This window comes from Phyllobates terribilis, unplaced genomic scaffold, assembly GCF_046119375.1.
Source record: "Phyllobates terribilis strain yellow unplaced genomic scaffold, ASM4611937v1 Scaffold_3__8_contigs__length_932513732, whole genome shotgun sequence".
NCBI lineage: Eukaryota > Metazoa > Chordata > Amphibia > Anura > Dendrobatidae > Phyllobates > Phyllobates terribilis.
The window spans coordinates 516,464,317-516,488,432 of record NW_027362763.1 but is presented as its reverse complement, the minus strand read 5'-3'; the positions used below and the strand labels follow the sequence as shown (position 1 = coordinate 516,488,432).

At 40.8% G+C, this 24,116-nt stretch overlaps 1 protein-coding gene across 1 annotated transcript in view; it reads right to left on the bottom strand.

Moving 5' to 3' along the window:
* Positions 1–24,116, bottom strand: part of LOC141258205 (enoyl-[acyl-carrier-protein] reductase, mitochondrial-like) — a 109,587-nt gene that overhangs the window by 25,580 nt on the left and 59,891 nt on the right. Inside the window, exons 2-5 of the mRNA XM_073673207.1 lie at positions 19,345–19,442; positions 16,111–16,242; positions 4,814–4,957; positions 2,615–2,717 (exon numbers count right to left, since the gene is read on the bottom strand). Of these exons, the coding sequence (XP_073529308.1) occupies positions 2,615–2,717; positions 4,814–4,957; positions 16,111–16,242; positions 19,345–19,442 (477 nt within the window). The remainder of the gene's footprint in view (positions 1–2,614; positions 2,718–4,813; positions 4,958–16,110; positions 16,243–19,344; positions 19,443–24,116) is intronic.

The window sequence follows — 24,116 nt, the reverse complement described above, 5'->3', positions numbered from 1 at the left end:
CCGTCCAGAGACTCTTGCCCGCTCACTTGGGAGCGTCCACCTGCTACCTGTCAGCTAGTCTACCCAGAGACTGTCCCTGTTACTTGCCGTGACTACCTGCCCTTCTACCCAGAGACTGTCCCTGTCACTTGCCGTGACTACCTGCCCTTCTACCCAGAGACTGTCCCTGTCACTTGCCGTGACTACCTGCCCATCTTCCCTGGGAGCCACCCGCTTCCTTACAAGGACCGCCCCCTTGTATAGTTGCTCAGAGGTTCCGCCTCCCAGACCCGTTACAGTCATCATACTGTGTAGGGAGTTATTGTGATCATCTTACTGTATGGGTTGCTGTGAGGCATCATACTTTCTGTGGGGTTTGTGGGGCTATCATACCATGTAGGTGAATGTATGTGGGGACATCAGTCTGTGTGGGGTCATCATACTATATAGTGGCTGGGTTCACCATACTGTATGGGTGGCTGCGGTGGATATCATACTGTATGAGGGGCTGTTGTGACTTTAATAATGAATGTGGAGGTTGTTGGTCCATCATACTGTATGGGAGGCTGTTGTGACAATCATACTCTGTGCTGAGCTGTTGTGACCATCTTACTGAGGGGATGCTATGGGTCATCACACTTTGTGTGGGGCCATCATACTCTGTAGATGGAGGAATGTGGGGACATCATTCTGTGTGGGGTCATCATACTATGTGGAGTGATTTTATGGGACATCATACTCTATGGGGCCATGGAAGGGGTATCATATTGGATTACAACACTTAGGAGTTCATCAGGGGCAAAATAACAGTGCAATACATATCCCTCATCGTGTCTTTAAAAGATGGGAGGTATGTCCTTCTGTGACTGTACCTTTTTGCCATGATAAGACTTTTGTTATGGGGCCCCATGATTTCTCTGTATGCCCCGGCTCAGGGGTATTGTTACAAAAAAAGAGGCATTGAGGGTCCATATTATAAGGAGGCACAATGAAGGAGCATTATCATTATAGGGGATGCACAAGAGGCGTTATTATTGTTATAATAAAAATCAGTGGGTGTTTTTATTATAATAAGGAGGTACGGGGTCATTATTATAATAAATGGTCAAGGGGGATTATTATTAATGGAGGAACAGGGGAACTATTATAAGAAGACAACGGGGAGCAGTATTACTACGAGTGAGTACAGAGGGAGCATTGTTACTCTATAGGGTCACAGATGTTATTGTGTTGGGCACAAAAAAGGGGTACTATTACTATACGGGGCACAGAAGGGACATCATTACTGTCTAGTAATAATATATGGTTTGTATAGAGGTGGGGGAAGCTAATGAAGGTGCTGGAATAGCAGTAAGCTAAAAAAAAAGTCTCTGTTACATTTTGCAGGGTTGTGTTATGGATGAAAGAAATGGTCATGTCACTCTGAGGTGAATAGAAAAGGAAAGAGAAAATGAATGATTACCATCAGTGGTGAGAACCTGTACAGTATGCACATCAATGATCTGCAAAGCATTGGTGTAAAACTGATATTACCATTATATGATCACTGTATGATGGTGATATCAGTCTTTTTACAGTGGTTTTGATTAATGATTAGTATGGTGATATTATCAATACCGTATATGCTGGCTATATTTGGTTATGGTCTGATGGTGTTTGTTATATTGCAATATTATTATTCCTGTAATAATAATAAATCTCATATAGCGGTATTATTTGAAATATAGATCTTATAGTAAATCTTAATTTCTTCTAGGCAGGATAATATTACTAATAGAGACAACAGTCTTGGGCTGGGATAGCATGGGAATGTGTAGTTTCAAATACAAAGGTTGAATCTCAGTCCTAGTCCATTTCTGGGCACACCGATCATGCTCCCAGGATTATGGTGTGGGGTCACAGAGTGTACAATAGCCAGACCCGTTTAGTCTTCATTCCAGGTACACTAACAGCTCGGCATTACATTAATTTGATTGTGAAACCAGTGGTACTGCTATCTCTCCAAAGTGTGCCAAGAGTCGTTTTTCAACATGACAACACCGGGCCGCATGTTGCTTGTACTTTTGTTAGCAGAACACATGCTCTAAACGTGCTCTATGTTGTACAGTATTTCCGTACTTGAGTGTCTTGCCTCTGGGACGTCGCTGGTTGGCAATTTCAAAGGAAGCTGCCAGCAGAGGATTTTGATTAATTGCGTACCCAAGTGCATTCAGTGTGGCAGAACATTCTTCAAACAACGAATAATAACCTCATTAATAGCATGACAAGATGTGTAAGTGCATGTATTTGGCATGTGTGCGGCGCTGATTCTCGACACTGAATAAATTGAGATGTTTTGAAAATTTTGTTTCACTTTTTCTCATCATCTGCATATGATTAACATGTCTATCAATCCTTAGATTTCCATAATTCCACAACTTTGCCTTCTTAGTTTTGAAATCCCAATGTTAAAAATAAACACAAATATTCAAATGTATCCTGTATGTACAGTATATTTTCCTTATAATTTTCAGGCACCTGCGTGGATTAGTAAGAAATACTGATCATCTCTTGTAAGGAGAACTGGCGCTATTATGTATATATAGCACCATTTCTTTGTAAGCCATGGAAATATTAAGAATTAAATAATTCTTACCTATCTCTGATTACGTTAATGGTATTCACACCTATCGATGCACAAATCTGAATAACAGCTTGACCGACAGCACTGTTGGCCCCATTTTGAATCACAGTGTCTCCTAGTGCAGGTAAAAACACAGTTTTCAAAGGCATAATTAAGGCAATAGAGGTTATTATTGAAACATAATGCACACAAGAGGCAATTCTGATAATATGCAGGCAAAATAAATAATAGTGATATTTCAGAAATCTTGCATGTAATAATCAAAAACGTCTGATAAGCTTGCACTTGCTGGCAACATAGAACTGTAATATAATGTGGCATTTCGCAAGGCTAGCAACATAATGGTATGTTCAGCAGAGGCAGAATTTTTCAGGTAATATTTACAGCAAATTTTCCCCCCAAAATTATTTACCACTGATTTACTATCCACACTGCAGGACAGTTTCCATTCAAATTCTGCTATGATTTTTCGATCAGCATTTGGATGAGATTTGCTAATGCTATAATTTATTTTTATTTTTTTTTACTCACTTACGTTGCACCATTAATTTCAAAGTGCTTTACAGACCTCACTACCAGGGCCCGCTCACATGAGTGTAGATTCTCTCAAGTGAGAAAACAGATCGATTATGTTCATGACACTGCAATCAAACTCTGTCACAGTTTTATCAAAGTGTCATCTTAGTGTGATCCAATTCTCTCGGATGAGATAATCGGATCACTGTCAGAAGATGGAGAACAAAATTTCTCCATCTTCTCTATTTTGTGAGTCCATCATCAGTTTCCATGCACCCATAGACTTCAATGGGTGTGTTCCATCCGATTTGGGCAGCAAATCGTAGCATGCTTTCTCATTCGAAAAAAACGCTGATCAGCACTGCCCCGTAGAATAACATTGGTCCAAGTGCTATCCAATAAAAACATTAGATTGCACTCACCCATTGTACACACTCGTTTGAGCGAGCCCTCACCATCAGTATCTCAATTGGGGCTCACAATGTAAATTGGAAAAGGGTGTACCTGGAGGAAACCTGAGCAAACACAGGGAGAACATACAAACTCCATGCAGATGTTGTCCTTGGTGGGATTTGAACCTAGGACTCCAGTTCTGAAAAGCAACAGTGCTATGTCCTGAGCCACCATGCTGCTAATATATTGCAAATTTTCCTCTTGGAAAATCCTTGTAGAAAATCCGTGGCTTTTGTGTGAACATACCTTTAGGTAGGTTCCACATGTCTTACATTCACGGTCTGACTACATACCACAATGTCTAGACCGATCATTGTCCAATTTATGCGCTTAGATTTCTCATTTATTTCTATTTTCTACAGCAGTAATGCTATTCAAATTTCATATATTTCATGTTCGCATACTTAGCGTTACAGTGTGCTGCTTTGCTGCTTTGTTTGTTAGACTGGTCATTAGTTACCTGAACTCAACAACTTCATTCGTGACCATATGACTAGTGCGTTTAGGTCAGGAGACCCACAGCCAGTCCAGACAGCAGGGCCTGTTCTTAGACAATGAATGTCAGACATGAGATACTGGTCTAAGATTACATGGAGATAATCTGTTAGGAAATTCCCTTTATTAAAAACAGGTTGATCTGTCTTCTCAAAGCTTTTATGTACTTTTTAATATATATTTCTGACTCATAATGCAGAATATTATATAAATGTTCACCTTTCAAGGTCCTATTGATGCTGGATTAAAGGATTTTTATCCTATATTCATATTTGCTAGTTCATTATTAATATCAGATTAAGATCTTTACTTTGACATTTATTCCTATTTGTATCAGATATGGAACCAATTCAATGGCTCGAAAAGGAATCCTTCTTGCAGTGTCGGTGTCATGTGTAATGTCTTAAACCAATTTGGTTTCTAGATTGTAATTCTGTAAAAGCTCATTAGATAAGGGTTAGTTAAAGAACTGAAAGGAGTCTTCTGTTCCAGAGAGGGAGGTTTGTGACTCTACCATATGTGCTGTAGACAGGTGAATATGAATGTGGCAGCTGTACGTGTGAGTGCCTGTCAGATGTGTTTGACGACAACAGCTGTGCGTTCTTTGGGACTTCTGCCTGCATATTTATTACCAGTTATTTATAACGCATGTTCCCTAGTATATGTTTAATGAAACTATTATTTGAAGAGGCATTAGAAAAAAAAAGCCAGTTTTACAATATAAATTTGAAGTTAAAAGCGACTTACCGATATTCAGAGTTTCAAAGTCCATGAGCATACGATAGGCAGTGCAAGGGTTAACACCGAGTGTTGCCGCACTGAGGAGAGAGATGTCTTTACTTATGGAAATGACGTCACTAGACTTGCAAACGGCTTCAGTTCTCCACGTACCTAATTGTTTAAGGAAACAAATCTTAAAATTTGCCTCAACATTAATTACTTGGTTTTCTCTAAATCTAAAATGTCATAATTGAAGAGTAAAAACTCCATCCATATAATTATTGTTGCTACATCCTGTAGCTAATAACGCTTCAAGGGGAGTCTTTCAGTACAAAATGACTGTTCAAATCAAGCACAGGTGCCCAGTGCGCCATTGGCGTGGCCGAAAGTTTCGGTGCACCTCTCTACCTACTTTTTTTTTATCTCTGCCCTCTACTTCGTTGATTGACAGATTTGGCCTTATAGGAACTAGAGGAGCGGGAGATACTGATGCAAAACAAGTAAGTGGGAAGTCGCACTGAACAATTTGGCTACGCCAAGGGTGCCCAGAGTGCCTGTGCTTTATGCTGACAGACTCCCTTTAAAGAGGACCTGTCACCTTGGACAGCACTGCTTGGTTGGAGGTATTGGCTGATGGCTTACACAAAGAAAAGAATTAACATTGATAGGCCATCTATATCTCCACCACCCTGCAGCATATAACACAGTGCTGTCCATATGTGTGAGTTGTGATTGGCATTGCTGCTCAGTAAGGAGCTGCGCTATAGAATTAGGCACAGCCGCACAGATGAGAGCAGCAATGTTGTGGATACTACAATGCTACTGATCAGCGTCCTGGCAGTTGCTCACCCATAATCACAAACTATATGTAGGTCATTAAGGTTAAACTCTTAAAACAAAAAATTTTAAAGGGGTTGTGCGGCCTCTATGTAACTGCAGACTTGTGAATCCTCCTCTGCCGGGTACGGGCGGTTATGTAACTGCGACTATGTGATTTGCATACTTCTGGCCAAATTCTGACTTGATGTGTCTGGCCTTTCCCAATACACTTGCATTAAGCGAGGATGCATATGCCTAGCCAGTACATGACCGCATGTATGCAAATCATATACCTGCGGTCACGCATCCACTGCTTCCCCATGCCGTCACCAGAGAATCCTCACAGCCGCAGTGCATGAGCTATAAGGATTCACAAGTCTGCAGTGACATCGATTCACTGAAGACTTCTAACCTAAGGCCGGACAACCCCTGTAAGATAGGCATTAAGATAAAAAAGGTTAGGCTAGTGATAATTATATGCATAGATAGGTAAAAAAGAGCTGGATAGACAGAAAGACATTCATGTGTAATATATTGGTAATATAAGATGCTAGGTTAATGATAGTTATTATTGAGAACCTTATATTCTTCATGAAATAACTATTAAGAGCACCCTTCCTTTGTTCTGTTCATGTGCTGTTCCTATGTTATTCCTCTTAGAAACTTATGAATAAATTGACAACTGTTACAAGTTGGTGGCAGGGTGTCCCTACACACTATCATACTGTCTAATCAGTTCTGATAGTGTCAGAGACCCCTTTAATAAGGCCCAAATTAAAGGGATCCTGTCATGTAAAAAAATGCTATAAAACTGCAGATACAGGGTTAATCTGCAGGTTAACAGTGTTTTGAACTTGCCCGGCATCCTCACTGATGGACCCGTTGCCGGGAGGAAATAAATTTTATTCCTTCCAGCAGGCTCGGACTTTCAGCCATAAAAGTGCGGCTGCAGTCACTGCTCAGTGCATAGTGAGCGATGGTTGTAACCACGCCCCCGGCACTGACTGACAGCCGGTGCAGCAGTGTATGTCAGAGCTGGCTGTCAGTCAGTGCCACCTAGTGGTTACAGTCACCATTCACTATGCACTGAGTGGTGTAAGTTTAATATATCTTAGAAAATCTCTAAACATTTGAATACAACAGCTCCAAGACTTCATCAGATAGTGAAGAACACATGTAGAGCTTCTGGCTCCTATAGCGATTCTTATCCCGAATCTGTTGCTATTAAACACTCATACTGACTACATTTTTTGTGATTTTTTATATCATGTAAGCAAGAGATTAAATACAGCGAATTACAAAGTAATATTATATTGCTACTCAGCTATACCACATCCCTTTAAGCATGAAATAGATTGGATTTGGAAAGTATTATTGCTACATTGTTTAGCGAATGGTTTCAGCGTTTCTATATTGATTTGGTATATGGCTGGAACTTTTTATTTTCTGCTGTGAATGGTCTTATTTTCTTGCTATTGGTGTATCTGGAGGGTATACATTTTCATCCAAGCTTCGGAATTCGAGAGGCGCTACATTCTTACAATTTCCTGAATATATTTCCAGTGTTTCCAATGACAGATAATATAGAAAATAAACCTGATATGCTTCATGCATCAAACCTATTATGTATCTTCTTAAGAGCAGTTGATAATGGCACAAAGTATTATGAAGTTGGTTGGCTGGATATTGTCTATCATGTTCATCAAGATTACTTACCTCGAGAGCTGAGATTCAGCTGTCTCCTCCTGACAGCTGTGACACTTTCATCTCTGATGTTCCTGAAATTGGATATTCTTTACTAAAACTACCAGCAAGTGAAATAATAGGCTCCACTTCTAATGGATGACAGCCCATGCCTTTTTATGAATACCATTAGAGCTGCTTATATTGATGATACCTGTACGTCTCTCCATATTTTGACATTTATTTGCCTGACACTAAAGAAGAATTTTGATAGAAAGTGAAGTGATTGATAGGAATGGTCATTAATAAACTGAATAGAGAGGCACTAACTGCCTGCTTTTTGTGGAGAGAAAGTCCTACACCTCATAAGTCTTTGCTCACATGAACCTAATGAGTATTTAGTCAGTGCTTGCTGGAAGAGGATTCTAGATACAACATGTCAATGAATCGGCATAGCATGCTGTCATGACTGTATAAACATCAGATGTCAGAATTGGACCAGTAGCACATAATTCTTTAAAAAAGTAACGTAACTGTAATCAAGAATGAGAAGCAATGAGATGAATTCTACAATCTACTGAGCAGAAGTCATTTTCCTATGTTCATCAGCAGGACAAATACATGGAATTTTACAAATGGTACCCGGACATTAAAAAAGTTTGGATTGATTGGTACAGCAAGTAGTAATGAAGCACTAAGCCTCAGGTTCATACCACTATACTATGCAAGGAAGAAACCACCAGATGGTCACTCAACCCTAACCACTACACCTTACAAGAAAGATCCTCCAGATAGTCATTCATCCCTCTTTCCAATAAAAATGCCAACAACACCAATAACCAATATACCCACTTCCGTGGTATACACATACTGTACGTGTAACTTCAGGTCTAAGAAAGGCAACATAGGACTCTTATGGTTATGAAAGAATCTAAAAAATTAGAGGCTTCTATTGGAGGGTATCTGTCCGGGAATACTATTAAAGGGAACTTGTCACCAGACTTTCCCAATAGAAAGTACAGCCACCTCCTTTAAGGCCTCTTTTACAGTATTCAAGTAAGCTGAATGCAATTCCTCAATCCCCTCTACATAGCACAAAAAAGATTTTTTATTATACCCCATACACTGTGGTACAATGGGTGTCGGAGGTCTTGATCCAATGCCTCCTCTCTCATTGCAATCGCTGTCCTCCTGCTTGCATCATATGGATGACATATCCTATGCCGTCACCAATCGCACTCCTGCACCAGTGTACTCCAATCTGCCCTGCTGAGGGCAGAGCAAAGTACTGTAATGCACATGCACCGGCTTTATTTCAGGATAATCAGTGCTCTTTTCTCTTTCCCAGCGCATGTGCAGTACTTTGCCCAGCCCTTGGTGAGCAGAGAGAAGTGCACCTGTGCAGGAACTAGATTGGGAAACACTGTGTGAATGGTGTAGAGCGTGTCATCAACATGAAGCAAGCAGGAGGACGGCCATTGTGGGAAGAGAGGAGGCGCCGTATCAAGACCAGTGCTGCCCATTGGACCAGATCGCACTGTGTGAGGGTATCATAAAAGGTCTTTTTTGTGGTATACAGAGGTGATTGGGGACTTACATACAACTTACTAGAATGCTGTAAAAGAGGGCTTAAAGGTGGTGGCTGTACTTTATATTGCGAAAACCTGGTGACAGGTTCCCTTTAACCTATTGAAATCCTGGCTAAGTACCTACAGTACATTTTAAATTACAACGATAGACTTTGTTCATGTGTATTTTTTGCATCAGCTGAAGTTATTCTATACCGATTACTACTATAAGTAAATAGTTTTGAGCATGACTAGTTTCTTTAGCTCAATTTGTTCCTAAAGGAAACTTTAGATGGTACATGAATGTGGAAATAAAGATGGAAATATTGCAAACCTCAATGTGTACACCTAGGTGCCTGGCTCAAACAAGGTATTGAATACTTGAGTAGCAATGTTCAATGAAGTAGGTGTCAGGGGGAAGACCCGGGTGTAAGTACTTTCAGAGCAAGGGATCCGGAACTGTCGGGGCCGTGCCTCTGGTTGCAGGGGGAAGACAGACTGCGAGCTCAGGAGTCAGGTGACTGGGAAGCTGGGGGCGTGTCCAGAGTGAGAGCTGGGGGGTCAGGTGACTGAGAGACTGGTGGCGTGGGTAGAGAGAGGAAGAGATGAGGACGTTTGCTCGGGAAAGCGGAGCTGGGTCCTGCTCAGCAGAGCAGTGTGAGGGGGTCCAGGCTCCTGGCACCAGGACTGGGAGCAAGAGCCGAGTGCAGTGGACCGGAGGAGTCAAGCCGACTAGAGAAGAGACACAGGGTCGGTGGAACCGGGCACGTGAGGTGCCGTGTTATGGATTAGGGGCTCAGCGGGTAAAACCGGAGACCGCCCTCTGCCGCCAGAAGATGGAGCATTGTTTGGGCGGGGAAGTTTGAAGAAATCAACACCGGCCTCAGCTGGCAATTGCCTTGTGGAGGAAAAGAGTCAGCTAAGTATAAAAACTGTCGTTTACAACCGGTTCGACTCTGCTACATCTAGTTAAACTGTGAACTGTCAGTTAAAGACTTTTATCTGCTACTTCCCTTGTTTTCCCCCATATTTTCCCCTGTTACTCCCTGCGTGGAGATTGACCCTGTTATTATAACCCCCCCTCTTTATTAACCCTGTATTGGCTGCTCTGTGTTTCTGTGTTGCTGCATCTAAAGTACCCGTGTTACATAGGTAATTGTGAAATATTGAAATTCATGTATTCTTACTCTGGTTACGTGACAACCAAAAAATCAAACTCCATCAGGCTCTATTTATATATATCTGAAATAAGTGTGAAGTAAATGAAATGTACAACTCCTTCTCTAAAGCTTTTAGGGCAAACATATGTTACATGGTGGATTTAATATTACATTTTAGTAGAAATATGTATGGGACTACAACTTACCCAAGTAATAAAAACTTTTATTAAAAGGGTCCAGCAACTGCACCCTCTTTATCATTTCATTGTTGGGGTACCTGTCATACTAGAGGAGCCTGTCCAGATGAGACAATGCATGCAGCCACATTATAACTGCATACCACTAGATTTGGTTTCTTACTCAAACAAAGGCATAGTCATCACATATTGCATACTTATTACATATTGAATCGAGGAGAAAAAAATGTAATATATTCCATCAGATTCTAATGTAATAATGAGATATTCTGCTATAAATATACTCCTTTTAGGGGAGAATATCATAATAGGGTACTGCAGCACTATCACAGGCTCCCTTGTGCCCCTCAAATTCTAAAATTAAAAGGGTTGTCCACCTTTGGGGACATTTTTTTTCTTACATGCATGCATGTAATTTTGCCTAAAAATTATTTTTTGCAATTGGGTTTCATTAAACCTTTTGCACCAGTTGCCTCCTATAGTCTTTGTATTATATTGTCTATTGTTGGGTGCAGGATGAGATAACAGAGTCGGCCACATTATCTTTATTTCATCAGATGTGTTGAGAACATAAGTTTATGGCACTTACTATTATATAGGTGTGACAGGTTCTCCTCCTGTTCTTGTTAGTACATCTTTCCTCACAGAACGCACAGTTCTCCTGTCCATAAAATGGCTGCTGGTGGAGGAGCATGTGACCAGAGCTGTCCATCAGTCTCCTCCAATAGAAAAGCAGCTTACACATGTGAGGTTTTCAATCGGATGAGGCTGATGGACTGGTCTGGTCACATGCTCTTCCACTAGCAGCCATTTTATGGACAGGAGATCTGTGCGGTCTGTGAGGAAAGCTGAAATAACAACAGTAGGAGAGAACCTTTCATACCAATATAATAGTAAGTGCCATGAAATAATGTCCTCAACACATCTGATGAAAAAAAGATAAAGTTGCCGACTCCGCTATCTCTTCCTGCAACCAGAAATAGACAGTGTAACATAGGGAGAGCCATTGCATGGAGCCGCCCTGGTCCGGGTGGGAAACGATGCAGAAAATAGGAAAAAAATCTCCATCGATCAGGAAATAAAATGTCCAAAAACTTTATTTATGAAAATTTATGAAAAGAGTAGCGACGGTCATTTTAGTGTCTTTAATTTACCCTGGCAATGTAATCACCAGTAGTTGAAGATAATGATTCACCCACTTTACTAACGTTTCCCCCAATGAACAAATACCCAATGGATTTGATCCCAGATCTAATTGCTAACCCGGCACATATGTGCTTGCAGGGGGGAGTTACCTTAATATAAGAATGGTGTTCCTAACATGCTACAATAGATCATGTCTAAGACTGGTGCAATCGAAACGTGTCAATCTTCATATTGGACACTTGGTGGTTGCTGATTTCCATATTTATGGTTTTATTGGATTTTCATAAATAAAGTTTTTGGATATTTAATTTCCTGATTGCTGGAGATTTTTTTCTATTTTCTGCAGAAATAGACAGAAATAGAGAAATAGACATATAATAGCTGCTATAGGAGGCAAACAGTATAACATTTTTAATGAAACCAAATTGAAAAAAATGATTTTAGTCCCAATTTCATGCATTAAAGTGAGAAAAAAAAATTGTCCACAAAGGTTGACAAACCCTTTAAGCATCTCACAACATTAAATAAGTTGTAAAGAGAACTTGAACAACAATATTGGTTTATTTTTATGCCATTAATTGTAACCCTCTTCCAGAGGCGCCCTAGTTCTATCCCTTGGCCAGTCCTTGCAGTCCTGTCATACACTGCTCAAAAAAATAAAGGGAACACTCAAATAACACATCCTAGAACTGAATGAATGAAATATTCTCATTGAATACTTTGTTCTGTACAAAGTTGAATGTGCTGACAACAAAATCACACAAAAATCATCAATGGAAGTCAAATTTATTAACCAATGGAGGCCTGGATTTGAAGTCACCCCTAAAATTAAAGTGGAAAAACACACTACAGGCTGATCCAACTTTGATGTAATGTCCTTAAAAGAAGTCAAAATGAGTCTCAGTATTGTGTGGCCTCCACGTGCCTGTATGGCCTCCCTACAATGCCTGGGCATGCTCCTGATGAGGTTGCGGATGGTGTCCTGTGGGATCTCATCCCAGACCTGTACTAAAGCATCCGCCAACTCCTGGACAGTCTGTGGTGCAACGTGACGTTGGTGGATGGAGCGAGACATGATGTCCCAGATGTGCTCAATCGGATTCAGGTCTGGGGAATGGGCAGGCCATTCCATAGCTTCAATGCCTTCATCTTGCAGGAACTGCTGACACACTCCAGCCACATGAGGTCTGGCATTGTCCTACATTAGGAGGAACCCAGGGCCAACGGCACCAGCATATGGTCTCACAAGTGGTCTGAGGATCTCATCTCGGTACCTAATGGCAGTCAGGCTACCTCTGGCAAGCACATGGAGGGCTGTGCAGTCCTCCAAAGAAATGCCACCCCACACCATTACTGACTCACTGCCAAACCGGTCATGCTGAAGGATGTTGCAGGCAGCAGATCACTCTCCATGGCGTCTCCAGACTCTGTCACGTCTGTCACATGTGCTCAGTGTGAACCTGCTTTCATCTGTGAAGAGCACAGGGCGCCAGTGGCGACTTTGCCAATTCTGGTGTTCTGTGGCAAATGCCAAGCATCCTGCACGGTGTTGGGCTGTGAGCACAACCCCCATCTGTGGATGTCGGGCCCTCATACCACCCTCATGGAGTCGGTTTCTAACTGTTTTTGCAGATACATGCACATTTGTGGCCTGCTGAAGGTCATTTTGCAGGGCTCTGGCAGTGCTCCTCCTGTTCCTCCTTGCACAAAGGTGGAGGTAGCGGTGTTCCTGCTTCTGGGTTGTTGCCCTCCTACGGCCCCCTCCACGTCTCCCGGTGTACTGGCCTGTCTCCTGGTAGCGCCTCGAGCCTCTGGACACTACGCTGACAGACACAGCAAACCTTCTTGCCACAGCTCGCATTGATGTGCCATCCTGGATGAGCTGCACTACCTGAGCAACTTCTGTGGGTTGTAGAGTCCGTCTCATGCTACCATGAGTGTGAAAGCACAACCAAAATTCAAAAGTGACCAAAACATCAGCCAGAAAGCATTGGTACGGAGATGTGGTCTGTGGTCCCGACCTGCAGAACCACTCCTTTATTGAGTGTGTCTTGATAATTGCCAATAATTTCCATCTATTGTCTATTCCATTTGCACAGCACAACAGCATGTGAAATTGATTGTCAATCAGTGTTGCTTCCTAAATGGACAGTTTGATTTCACAGAAGTTTGATCTACTTGGAGTTATACTCTGTTGTTTAAGTGTTCCCTTTATTTTTTTGAGCAGTGTATGAAGCTATCCTGCTGTAGCACATGACACCATACACAGCACCATAATACAGAACTCTACTTCTCCCTACAGTAGGCAATACAAACTGTTTTGTTATGTGCAATGGGTATTATTTCCATTAATAGATATCTGTCAGTATTATTTTACTATGTAATCTAAAAGCAGCAAGATGTAGGAACAGAGACATTGATTCCAGTGATGTATCATTTACTGTGCTGCTTGGTGCAGTTTTGCTGAAATCTGTTTTCTGTGCTGCAGATCTACCAGTTCTCTAAATCCTGACCTCTATATAATCGGCCCACACTACTGATTACAAGCCTTCTGGGTACATTGTAAATTGGCAGAAAACTGCTAATCAGTGGTGGGGGGCGATTATATAGAGCAGCAGGACTACATGGCACAAGGCAACTAGTCCTCTAGTGATAATCTCCTGCTGATACAGTGATTTTATTGAAACTACAGGAATTCCTAGGTCATCTGGTTACTACATCACCTCATACGAAACACAGACCTACGTGTATGAGAGTATCTCAAGCTCCGTAAAGTAATATATGGGAAATATGACGTGAATAAACATAATTGTGGGCGGAGAGAAAAGCTTTGTTGGGAAAGTATAAAATAATACTCAATTTAAACTGCTATTAAATAAAATGGTATCACTACAAATACCTAATTGAGAACCATATTAATACTGGGGAAGGGACAGAATGGGCTGTATGGGTATAACCCAAAGTATGATGGATGAATTGTCTTGATGGATTCAATTTATAAAATAAATATATGATCAAACGCAATTGCTTCATCACTACATCAAAGTAAAGCAAGAAATAATTTTTCTGTGCACTTTAAAGATGAAACATTATTTAGCCACTGAATTTCTACTAAAAACCGCACACTTGTATTCAATCCAAGCATTCACTGACTCGTATCTGAGGCTTATTGGAATCAGTGCGATATGGTCACTTCTCAGTCGGAGCACTTTGATGTGACGGCAGCTCAAACATCAGTAATATTGCCCATACCATGCCAGTTCTTTTATTGTCCTCTAAGACTTTATTACAGATAAAAAGCTCACTTTTTATAATAATATTCAAATAATGACTAAGGGCCTGAGAGTCTGGAAAGCGTCAGTAGACTGGTGGTTTCTGTACTAGATGGATTCTAAAGGGTCTAAATAAAGGAAAGAATTTTAAGGAGATCACATGCTGGGGCTTTCCTTTACTACAATATCCAAATAATAACCTGTTCTGAATATATAAATCCGTTCATAATGTGTCAGTGGAGTTAAAAGGCAAAGCTGTGCAGATCTTTGTGTGCAGCATGAGCGCGGTCATATTGTAAAGCAAATAATGTAAAATGGAAGAGCAATAAAAGAGTAAAATATGTGGGATTCATTTTAACAAACCTCCACATTATTATACAGATATTTATTCGCTACTTTAATCAGTTTTATTATTTCTATTATCTATATAGAAGGAAACCATTGACAATCCAGGAGTTTGTACAATATGTTTTTGTTTTTTAAAACAATTCCAGCATGGCCAAAAAATTGCGCCGGCATAACCAGTCCTCTACGCTCTTCCGTACGGTCATAGAGCTTTCTCTTCCAGTTGGGACATCATGTAAACAATGCAGCCAATCCATTGCTGCAGCGGTGAACAACGCACTAGTACTATGGCCAGTGATTGGCCTCAGTAGTCGCATATCCATATAATCCAATTTTGTTTGTATGGACATGTCATTGTAGTCATATGCAAGGAAAGAAGGCTTGAAAATCAGTTGGGGACCAGGTGGTATGTGGAACTTGATTTTCCCGTGTGAATGGAGAGGTGATTGAGCATGCACTCTAAAAGTCAATTCACTGTCTACAGAACTGCCAAATAGATAAGTATAGTGATCAGCTATCTCTGAAAGTCTCATAGACAGTGGATGGCCCAGTACAATGAATGGTCAACCACCTCTGAATTTAAACAAGTGATTCAGGACGCCCATGTTTAGTTATTGGTGGGAATCCTTCCCCCACTGATCTACCGATAGATGAAAATTGCTGATAATACTTTACAACTCAAATACCCTTTTCAGTGAAAACCTTATCACAATGTATTCACAAAACTATACAAAAAGTTAAACACTTTTAATATTTTTACTGTATTTTACTTACAGGCATTTTATTCTCCATGTAGACACTATAATCCAAAATGTACTGGATTTCCGATACCAGAGAGCAGTGCATTGTGGGAGCTCAGGTAACAGTTAAACAGTTAGAGCTGGATTGGAACATGATTAGCTGCAGAGTTCAAATAAACCCCATACAGACTCCAAAAAGGAGCCAGCAAAATATATTACTTGTTCTTTTAACGTGACTGATCTAAAACTCAAAATCTGTATAAAATAAGTGAAGTATTACTACATTCACTTTATGAACTCTTTATGAACTAGTAAATAGTAGTATGTTCTCAAAATGTTTTAGAATAAAATGACATAAATATAATTAAAAATTATTCCATTAAAAAGGACTTACCAAAGCCACAATCGACAGGTATAACCCAATCTCCTGTTTTGAATCCATGGACTTGGCAACCAACTTTTATCACCTCCCCCACTCCCTCGTTACCACCTACTGCTGGTAAGTGTGGTAAAATTCCATAGTTCCCTGCACAGAGTTAATGAAAGGAGTTAGCAATAATCATGAGAATGTGTCAAAATAGAAGGGCTTAAGTAGTAATTAGAGTATCTAGTAATACACTTTTTGGGCAAAAGTCTTAGGACAAGAGATGAGCGGATCTTTTGAAATTCAAATTCGCTGATTTCGCCAAATTTTCCCTCAAATCTAATTTGCGGCCAATAAATTTGCACAAATCTCAATATTGGAAAGCTCGTAATTGCTCTAAAAATACATGTGGAGTAGAGAAGAGAGAGAGTACCCCACTAACCATAATAGATTACACTCTACAGAACAGAGAGAGGACCCTTCTGACTATAAGAGCTTACTGTAACGCTATGCCTGGCACCCCTGCATGCTGTCCCCTTCTGTCTCCGTGCAGGGACACCAGGCTTACTCACCGCTTTGGCCCTCGGCGTGATCCCCAGCACACTTCTGCTACCTGTCCTCACTTCCTGTATGCACATATGCTAAATAATCTCAGGTTGTTGATAAGAGGCATTTAGCATAAGCAGTACACCTGCAAGATGGCTCCCAGCCAACCGCTGGGAGGCATCTTATATAAAAAAAACTCCCTCTTCCCTAGGGAGTTGCCAAGCAACATAATAAATCATTAGTTAGTAAGGTATACTGCTAGTGAGTTGTGAGGTCCCGATGTGACCAGAGTCCGTAGTCCGTAGTCCCCTGGTTCTGGTGTGGCCAGTGCCTCGAACATTGTCCCCTGGTCCTGGTGCGGCCAGCCCTGTTCCCTAAGTCCCCTGGTCCCGATGCGGCCAGTGTCTGTCACGGGTGTGTCAGATGTCACAGACAGTTGCCCTGTGGTTGGTTGCAGAAGTTCTCTTCATTTGGCATTACAGACAGCTTCTTAGCTGTTTCACTATAGGACCCAGCAGCTACCTCCCTCCTGCTCTAATTGACACCCTTGCCTGGGTGTTTAAATAGTTTCACTTTGCTGCAGGGTGGCGCCAGTAATGTCCACTTGTTTCCTGGTGAAAGCTTGGAGCGAATGCAGTCTGTTTACTTTCTCTCTGGTGCTAAGGGGACGTGTGTGTTATCTCTCTGAAGTCGGCTCAAGCTAAGTTATTTTTCCTCCGTGTCTGTCTACACTGTTGTCTTTAGTAGTTAGTGGGAATCGACTAGTGCTCATCCCTCCCCTTCGCTATCCAGGGCCAAGCACTAGAGAAACACAGGGGTAGGTTCCTGTGTGGTGATTGGTGAAGAACCAATATAGGGGCAGTATGGGAGACAGGGTGATATCAGATCAGACTAGGAGATCTACACTCTCCCCTTTCTCTAGAGTCTGAGCTCTATTCCCCTCTTCCCTTTGTGTTGCACTTAGTCTTTCCCATACCTTGCGTGACAGTGTCTGAACGTTTCCCTATGTAAGTCTCCGTGTCAGTGATCATAGACTGTATCTACTGAGTCTGAATGGAGCCCTAATCAGTCAGCTCACCTGACCCCTGGGTTCAGCAGTTACTGCCAGACACCACTCTGGAGTGGTACCTGGCAGCTACCTGCCGCACCTCCACCTACCTGCTCCAGTGAACACCAAGGTATCTGCTTAGTTATGTCCCTCCAGGGTAGGCCCGGTCCGTGGCACAGTGGGTCCACAAATCCATGTGCACCACCAGTAGGCGTAACACTTACACTCTACAGAAGAGAGAGCAAGGACCACACTGACCATAAGAGAGAGAATGGACCTTGCTGATCACAAGAGCTTACACTCTACAAGAGAGAGAGGACCGTGAAACTGTGAATTTAAGGAAATTTCACTCAAACTCCATCTTCCTTGTATTAGTCCGCTCATCTCTGGGACATAACTCTATTGAATTCAGGTTGCTCATTTAACACAATTGCCATATTTGTATAAAATCCCAACCCCTAGCCTCTGGCTTCTGAAGCTTTAACCAAATTCAAGCATAGGACTGTCATAGGATGTCACCGCTGTAATAAGTAAATTCAGAACATTTCTCCCCTCCTACATTATATATTTCCTGGTCAACTGTAACAGGTATTATTGAAAAGTGGAAGGGGCGAGGAACTCCCGCAACCCAGCTATAAAGTGGAAGACGACATAAAGTTACAGAGAGGGGTCACTGAGTTCTGAGGTATATTGTGCATAAAAGTTGACAATACCGCTGGACTTTGGAGTATTGGAAATGTGTTCTGTGGGTTTACCACCCTGACTGCATTATGTAAACTATAAAGTTTGGTGAAGGAGGGATAATGCTGTGTGGGTGTATCTCAGTGGTTGGCCTATGCCCCTTAGTTAATTGAAGTGAAATCCTAATCCTTCAGCATTCAAAGACATTTTTGATCATTGTATACTTTCTAAATTGTAGGAGGAGTTTGGTTAGGTCCTTTTCTGTTCCCGCATGACCGAGTCTCACTGCATAAAGCAAGATCCATAAAAGCATGATTGGGTGAGTTTGGTGTGAAAAAACTTGACTGGTCTACATGCATCCCTGACCTCGATCACACACCTGTGAGATAAACTAGAATGGAGATCGTGAGCAAAACCCTCTCTTCCTACATCAAATGTTCTTCTGAATATATGGACAAAAATTTCCACAGCCACACTCAAAAATCTTGTTGTAAACCTTTGCAGAAGAGCAGAAGTTAATATGGCTGCAAAAAGACTAAATTCATATTAATGCTTATGGGTTGTGAAGGGGGAATGATATAGAAGCTACTGTAGATGTCATGTGTAGCTATCCCACCCAATACAATTGTCCATATAGTGTAGTAGTGTCGATTTACATAAATTTTCATATATTTATTATATGGCCTACTATGATAAAAGGACAATGGTCTCTTAACAATTTGAGGAGGCGAGTGGAGATCGGACTGCATCATTATTAAAATTCCTATTCTTATTCTTCCACAGTCGTGAGCTGGGTGATCATTGCACAAATAGAATACTTCAGCACTGTGAAATATGTGTTGGTAACACATACTATATATAATATATTCAGGGTTATCGCCAGTAAGATCATAATGGTTACAAATATATTGAATTTATAATTGGTTTTTGATTTTATCTTTACCAACCAGAAAAAACACCAGTGACTAGGATCTCACAAAGCAGCTTACCTTGCAACATATTGACATCTGCAGGATTAACTGGTGCAGCCAGCATCTTGATATGTATATCTTGATCTCCAACATGAGGCAGAGGGACTGTCTCCAACCTGCAAGAAACAATATCCCAACATGACAGCTTTATATGTTTTCTTCCTTATGATCTTATGCAAGTTATGAACGTTCTCTCGTACAAACAGTTGACTGAGTCAGAGGCCTTTGATACAGTTCTTTTGGGGTATTATTTGGCTTACTTACTATTGGAGGCAGGGCCGGCATCAGCACCTGGGCAAGTGCCGGGGCCCTGATCAAGCGGGGGGGGCCCACTCGTCATCAAGGACACCGGCACACTATGGGGCCCATGAGTCGGGGGAGCCCGGTGCCAGTATCTGCGAGAGGGCCTTCCTCGCTTGCTCAGGGCCCTGGCATTTACCTCTCCCTGTTTCTCTGCAGCTCCAGTCTCCTCCGCATCTCCTGACTTGGGAAATCTCAGGGCAGAAGGCGCGATGATGTCACTACAGTGCACCCCCTGCTGAGAAGTCACAGTGCAGACAGCCAGAAGACGGCGACGCTGAGGAGTGCAGAGCAGCGACCAGCGAGGAGAGGTGAGAATTTTTTTTTGTGTATGGGCCATTGTATGGGGCCCATTATATATGGAGCATTATATGGGGCCCATTATGTATGAAGCATTATATGAGGTCCAATATTTATGGAGCATTGTATGGTGCCCATTAAGTATGATGCAATATATGGAGCATTATATGGGGCCCATTATATATGGAGCATTATATGAGGCCCATTCTGTATGGAGCAATATATGGGATCTATTCTGTATGGAGAATTATATGGGGCCCATTATGTATGGAGCATTATATGGGGTCTATTATTCTGTAGAGAACATTATATGAGGCCCATTATTCTGTATGGAGCAATATATGAGGCCCATTATTCTGTATGGAGCATTATATGGGGTCCATTATTCTGTATGCAGCATTATACGGGGCTCATTATGTATGAAGCATTATATGGGGCCCATTATTCTGTTTGGGGTAATATATGGGGCCTATTATTCTGCTTGGGGCAATATATGAGGTCCATTATTCTGAATGAAGCAATATATGAGGCCCATTATTATGTATGGAGCATTATATGGATCCCATTATTCTTTATAGAGCATTATATGGGGTCCATTATTCTGTATGGAGCATTACAAGAGGCCCATTATTCTGTATGGAGCAATATACGAGGCCCACTTTACTGTATGGAGCATTATATGGGTCCCATTATTCTGTATGGAGCATTATATGGGGTTCATTATTCTGTATAGAGCATTATACGAGGCCCATTATTCAGTAAGGAGCAATATATGGGGTCCATTATTCTGTATGGAGCATTATATGATGCCCATTATTCTGTATGGAGCATTATGCAAGGCCCATTATCCTGTATGAAGCAATATATGGATATATGGGGTCCATTACTCTGTATGGAGCATTATATGGGGTCAATTATTCTGTATGGAGCATTATATGGGGTCAACTGCCCTGTATGGAGCATTATACAAGGCCCATTATCCTGTATGGAGCATTATATGGGGTCCATTATTCTTTATGGAGCATTATACGTGGCCCATTATTCTGTATGGAGCATTATATAGGGTCAATTATTCTTTATGGGGCATTATACGAGGCCCATTATTCTGTATGGAGCATTATATTGGGTCAATAATTCTGTAAGGAGCATTATATGGGGTCAATTATTCTGTATGGAGCATTATATGGGGTTAATTATTCTGTATGGAGCATTATACAAGGCCAATTATCCTGTATGGAGCATTATATGGGGTCTATTATTCTGTATGGGGCATTATATGAGGTCAATTATTCTTTATGGAGCATTATACGAGGCCCATTATTCTGTATGAAGCATTATATGGGGTCTATTATTCTTTATGGAGCATTATACGAGGCCCATTTTTCTGTATGGAGCATTATATGTGGTCAATTATTTTGTATGGAGCATTATATGAGGCCCATTATCCTGTATGGAGCAACATATGGGGCCCATTATTCTGTATGCAGTATTATATGAAGTCCAGTAATCTGTATGGAGCAATATATTGGGTCCACTATTCTGTATGGAGCATTATATGGGGTCCAATATTCTTTATGGAGCATTATATGAGGCCCATTATTTTGTATGGAGAAAAATATGGGGTCAATTATTCTGTATGGAGCATTATATGGGGTCCAATATTCTGTATGGAGCATTATATGAGGCCCATTGTTCTGTATGGAACAATATATGGAGTCCATTATTTTGCATGGAGCAATAAATGGGGTCCATTATTCTGTATGGAGCATTATATGGGGTCCATTATTCTGTATGGAGCATTATATGGGGCCCATTATTCTGTATGGAGCATTATATGGGGCCCATTATTCTGTTTGGGGTAATATATGGGGCCCATTATTCTGCTTGGGGCAATATATGAGGCTCATTATTATGTATGGGCCATTATATGGATCCCATTATTCTTTATAGAGCATTATATGGGGTCCATTATTCTGTATGGAACATTATATGAGGCCCATTATTCTGTATGGAGCGATATACGAGGCCCATTATTCTGTATGGAGTATTATATCGGGTCCATTATTCTCTATGGAGCATTATATGGGGTCAGTTGTTCTGCATGGAACATTATATGGGGTCCATTATTCTGTATGGAGCATTATATGGGGTCAATTATTCTTTATGGAGCATTATACAAGGCCCATTATTCTGCATGGAGCATTATATGGCGTCAATTATTCTGTATGGAGCATTATATGAGGCCCATTATCCTGTATGGAGCAATATATGGGGTCCATTATTCTGTATGCCGCATTATATGAAGTCCATTATTCTGTATGGAGCAATATATTGGGTCCACTATTCTGTATGGAGCATTACATGGGGTCCAATATTCTGTATGGAGCATTATATGAGGCCCATTATTGTGTATGGAACAATATATTGGGTCAATTATTCTGTATGGAACATTATATGGGGTCCAATATTCTGTATGGAGCATTATATGCGGCCTGTTATTCTGTATGGAGTATTATATGAGGTCCATTATTCTGTATGGAGCATTATATGGGGTCCATTATTCTGTATGGAGCATTATATGGGGTCAATTATTCTGTATGGAGCATTATATGGGGTCAATAATTTTGTATGGAGCATAATGCAAGACCCATTATCCTGCATGGAGCATTACATGAGGCCCATTATTCCGTATGGAGCATTATATGGGTCCAATTATTCTGTATGGAGCATTATATGGGGTCAATTCTGTATGGAGCATTATACGAGGCCCATTATTCTGTAAGGAGCAATATATGGGGTCCATTATTCTGTATGGAGCATTATATGGGGTCAATTATTCTTTATGGAACATTATACCTGGCACATTATTCTGTATGGAGCAATATATGGGGTCAATTATTCTTTATGGGGCATTATACGGGGCCCATTATTCTGTATTGAGCATTATATGGGGTCAATTATTCTGTAAGGATCATTAAGTAAGGCCAATTATCCTGTATGTAGCAATATATGAGGTCCATTACTCTGTATAGAGAATTATATGAGGTCAATTATTCTGTATCGAGCATTATATGGGGTCAATTATTCTGTATGCAGCATTATACAAGGCCAATTATCCTATATGGAGCATTATATGGGGTCCATTATTCTGTATGGGGCATTATATGCGGTCAATTATTATTTATGGAGCATTATACGAGGCCCATTATTCTGTATGGAGCATTATTTGGGGTTAATTATTTTTTATGGAGCATTATACGATGACCATTATTCTGTATGGAGCATTATTTGGGGTCAATTATTCCGTATGGAGCTTTTATATGAGGCCCATTATCCTGTTTGGAGCAATATATGGGGTCCATTATTCTGTATGCAGTATTATATGAAGTCCATTATTTTGTATGGAGCAATATATTGGGTCCACTAATCTGTATGGAGCATTATATGGGGTCCAATATTCTGTATGGAGCATTATATGAGGCCCATTATTCTGTATGGAGCAAAATATGTGGTCAATTATTCTGTATGGAGCATTATATGGGGTCCAATATTCTGCATGGAGCATTATATGAGGCACATTATTCTGTATGGAACAATAAATGGGGTCCATTATTTTGCATGGAGTAATATATGGGGTCCATTATTCTGTATAGAGCATTATATGGGGCCCATTATTCTTTATGGAGCATCATATGGGGCCCATTATTCTGTTTGGGGTAATATATGAGGCCCATTATTCTGCTTGGGGCAATATATGAGGCTCATTATTATGTATGGAGCATTATATGGATCCCTTTATTCTTTATAGAGCATTATATGGTGTCCATTATTCTGTATGGAACATTATATGAGGCCCATTATTCTGTATGGAGCAATATACGAGACCCATTATTCTGTATGGAGATTTATATGGGGTCCATTATTCTGTATGGAGCATTATATGGGGTCAATTATTCTGTATCGAACATTATATGAGGTCCATTATTCTGTATGTAGCATTATATGGGGTCAATTATTCTTTATGGAGCAATATATGGGGTCCATTATTCTGTATGCCGCATTATATGAAGTCCATTATTCTGTATGGAGCAATATATTGGGTCCACTATTCTGTATGGAGCATTATATGGGGTCAATTTTTCTTTATGTAGCATTATATGGGGTCAAATATTCTGTATGGAGCATTATAC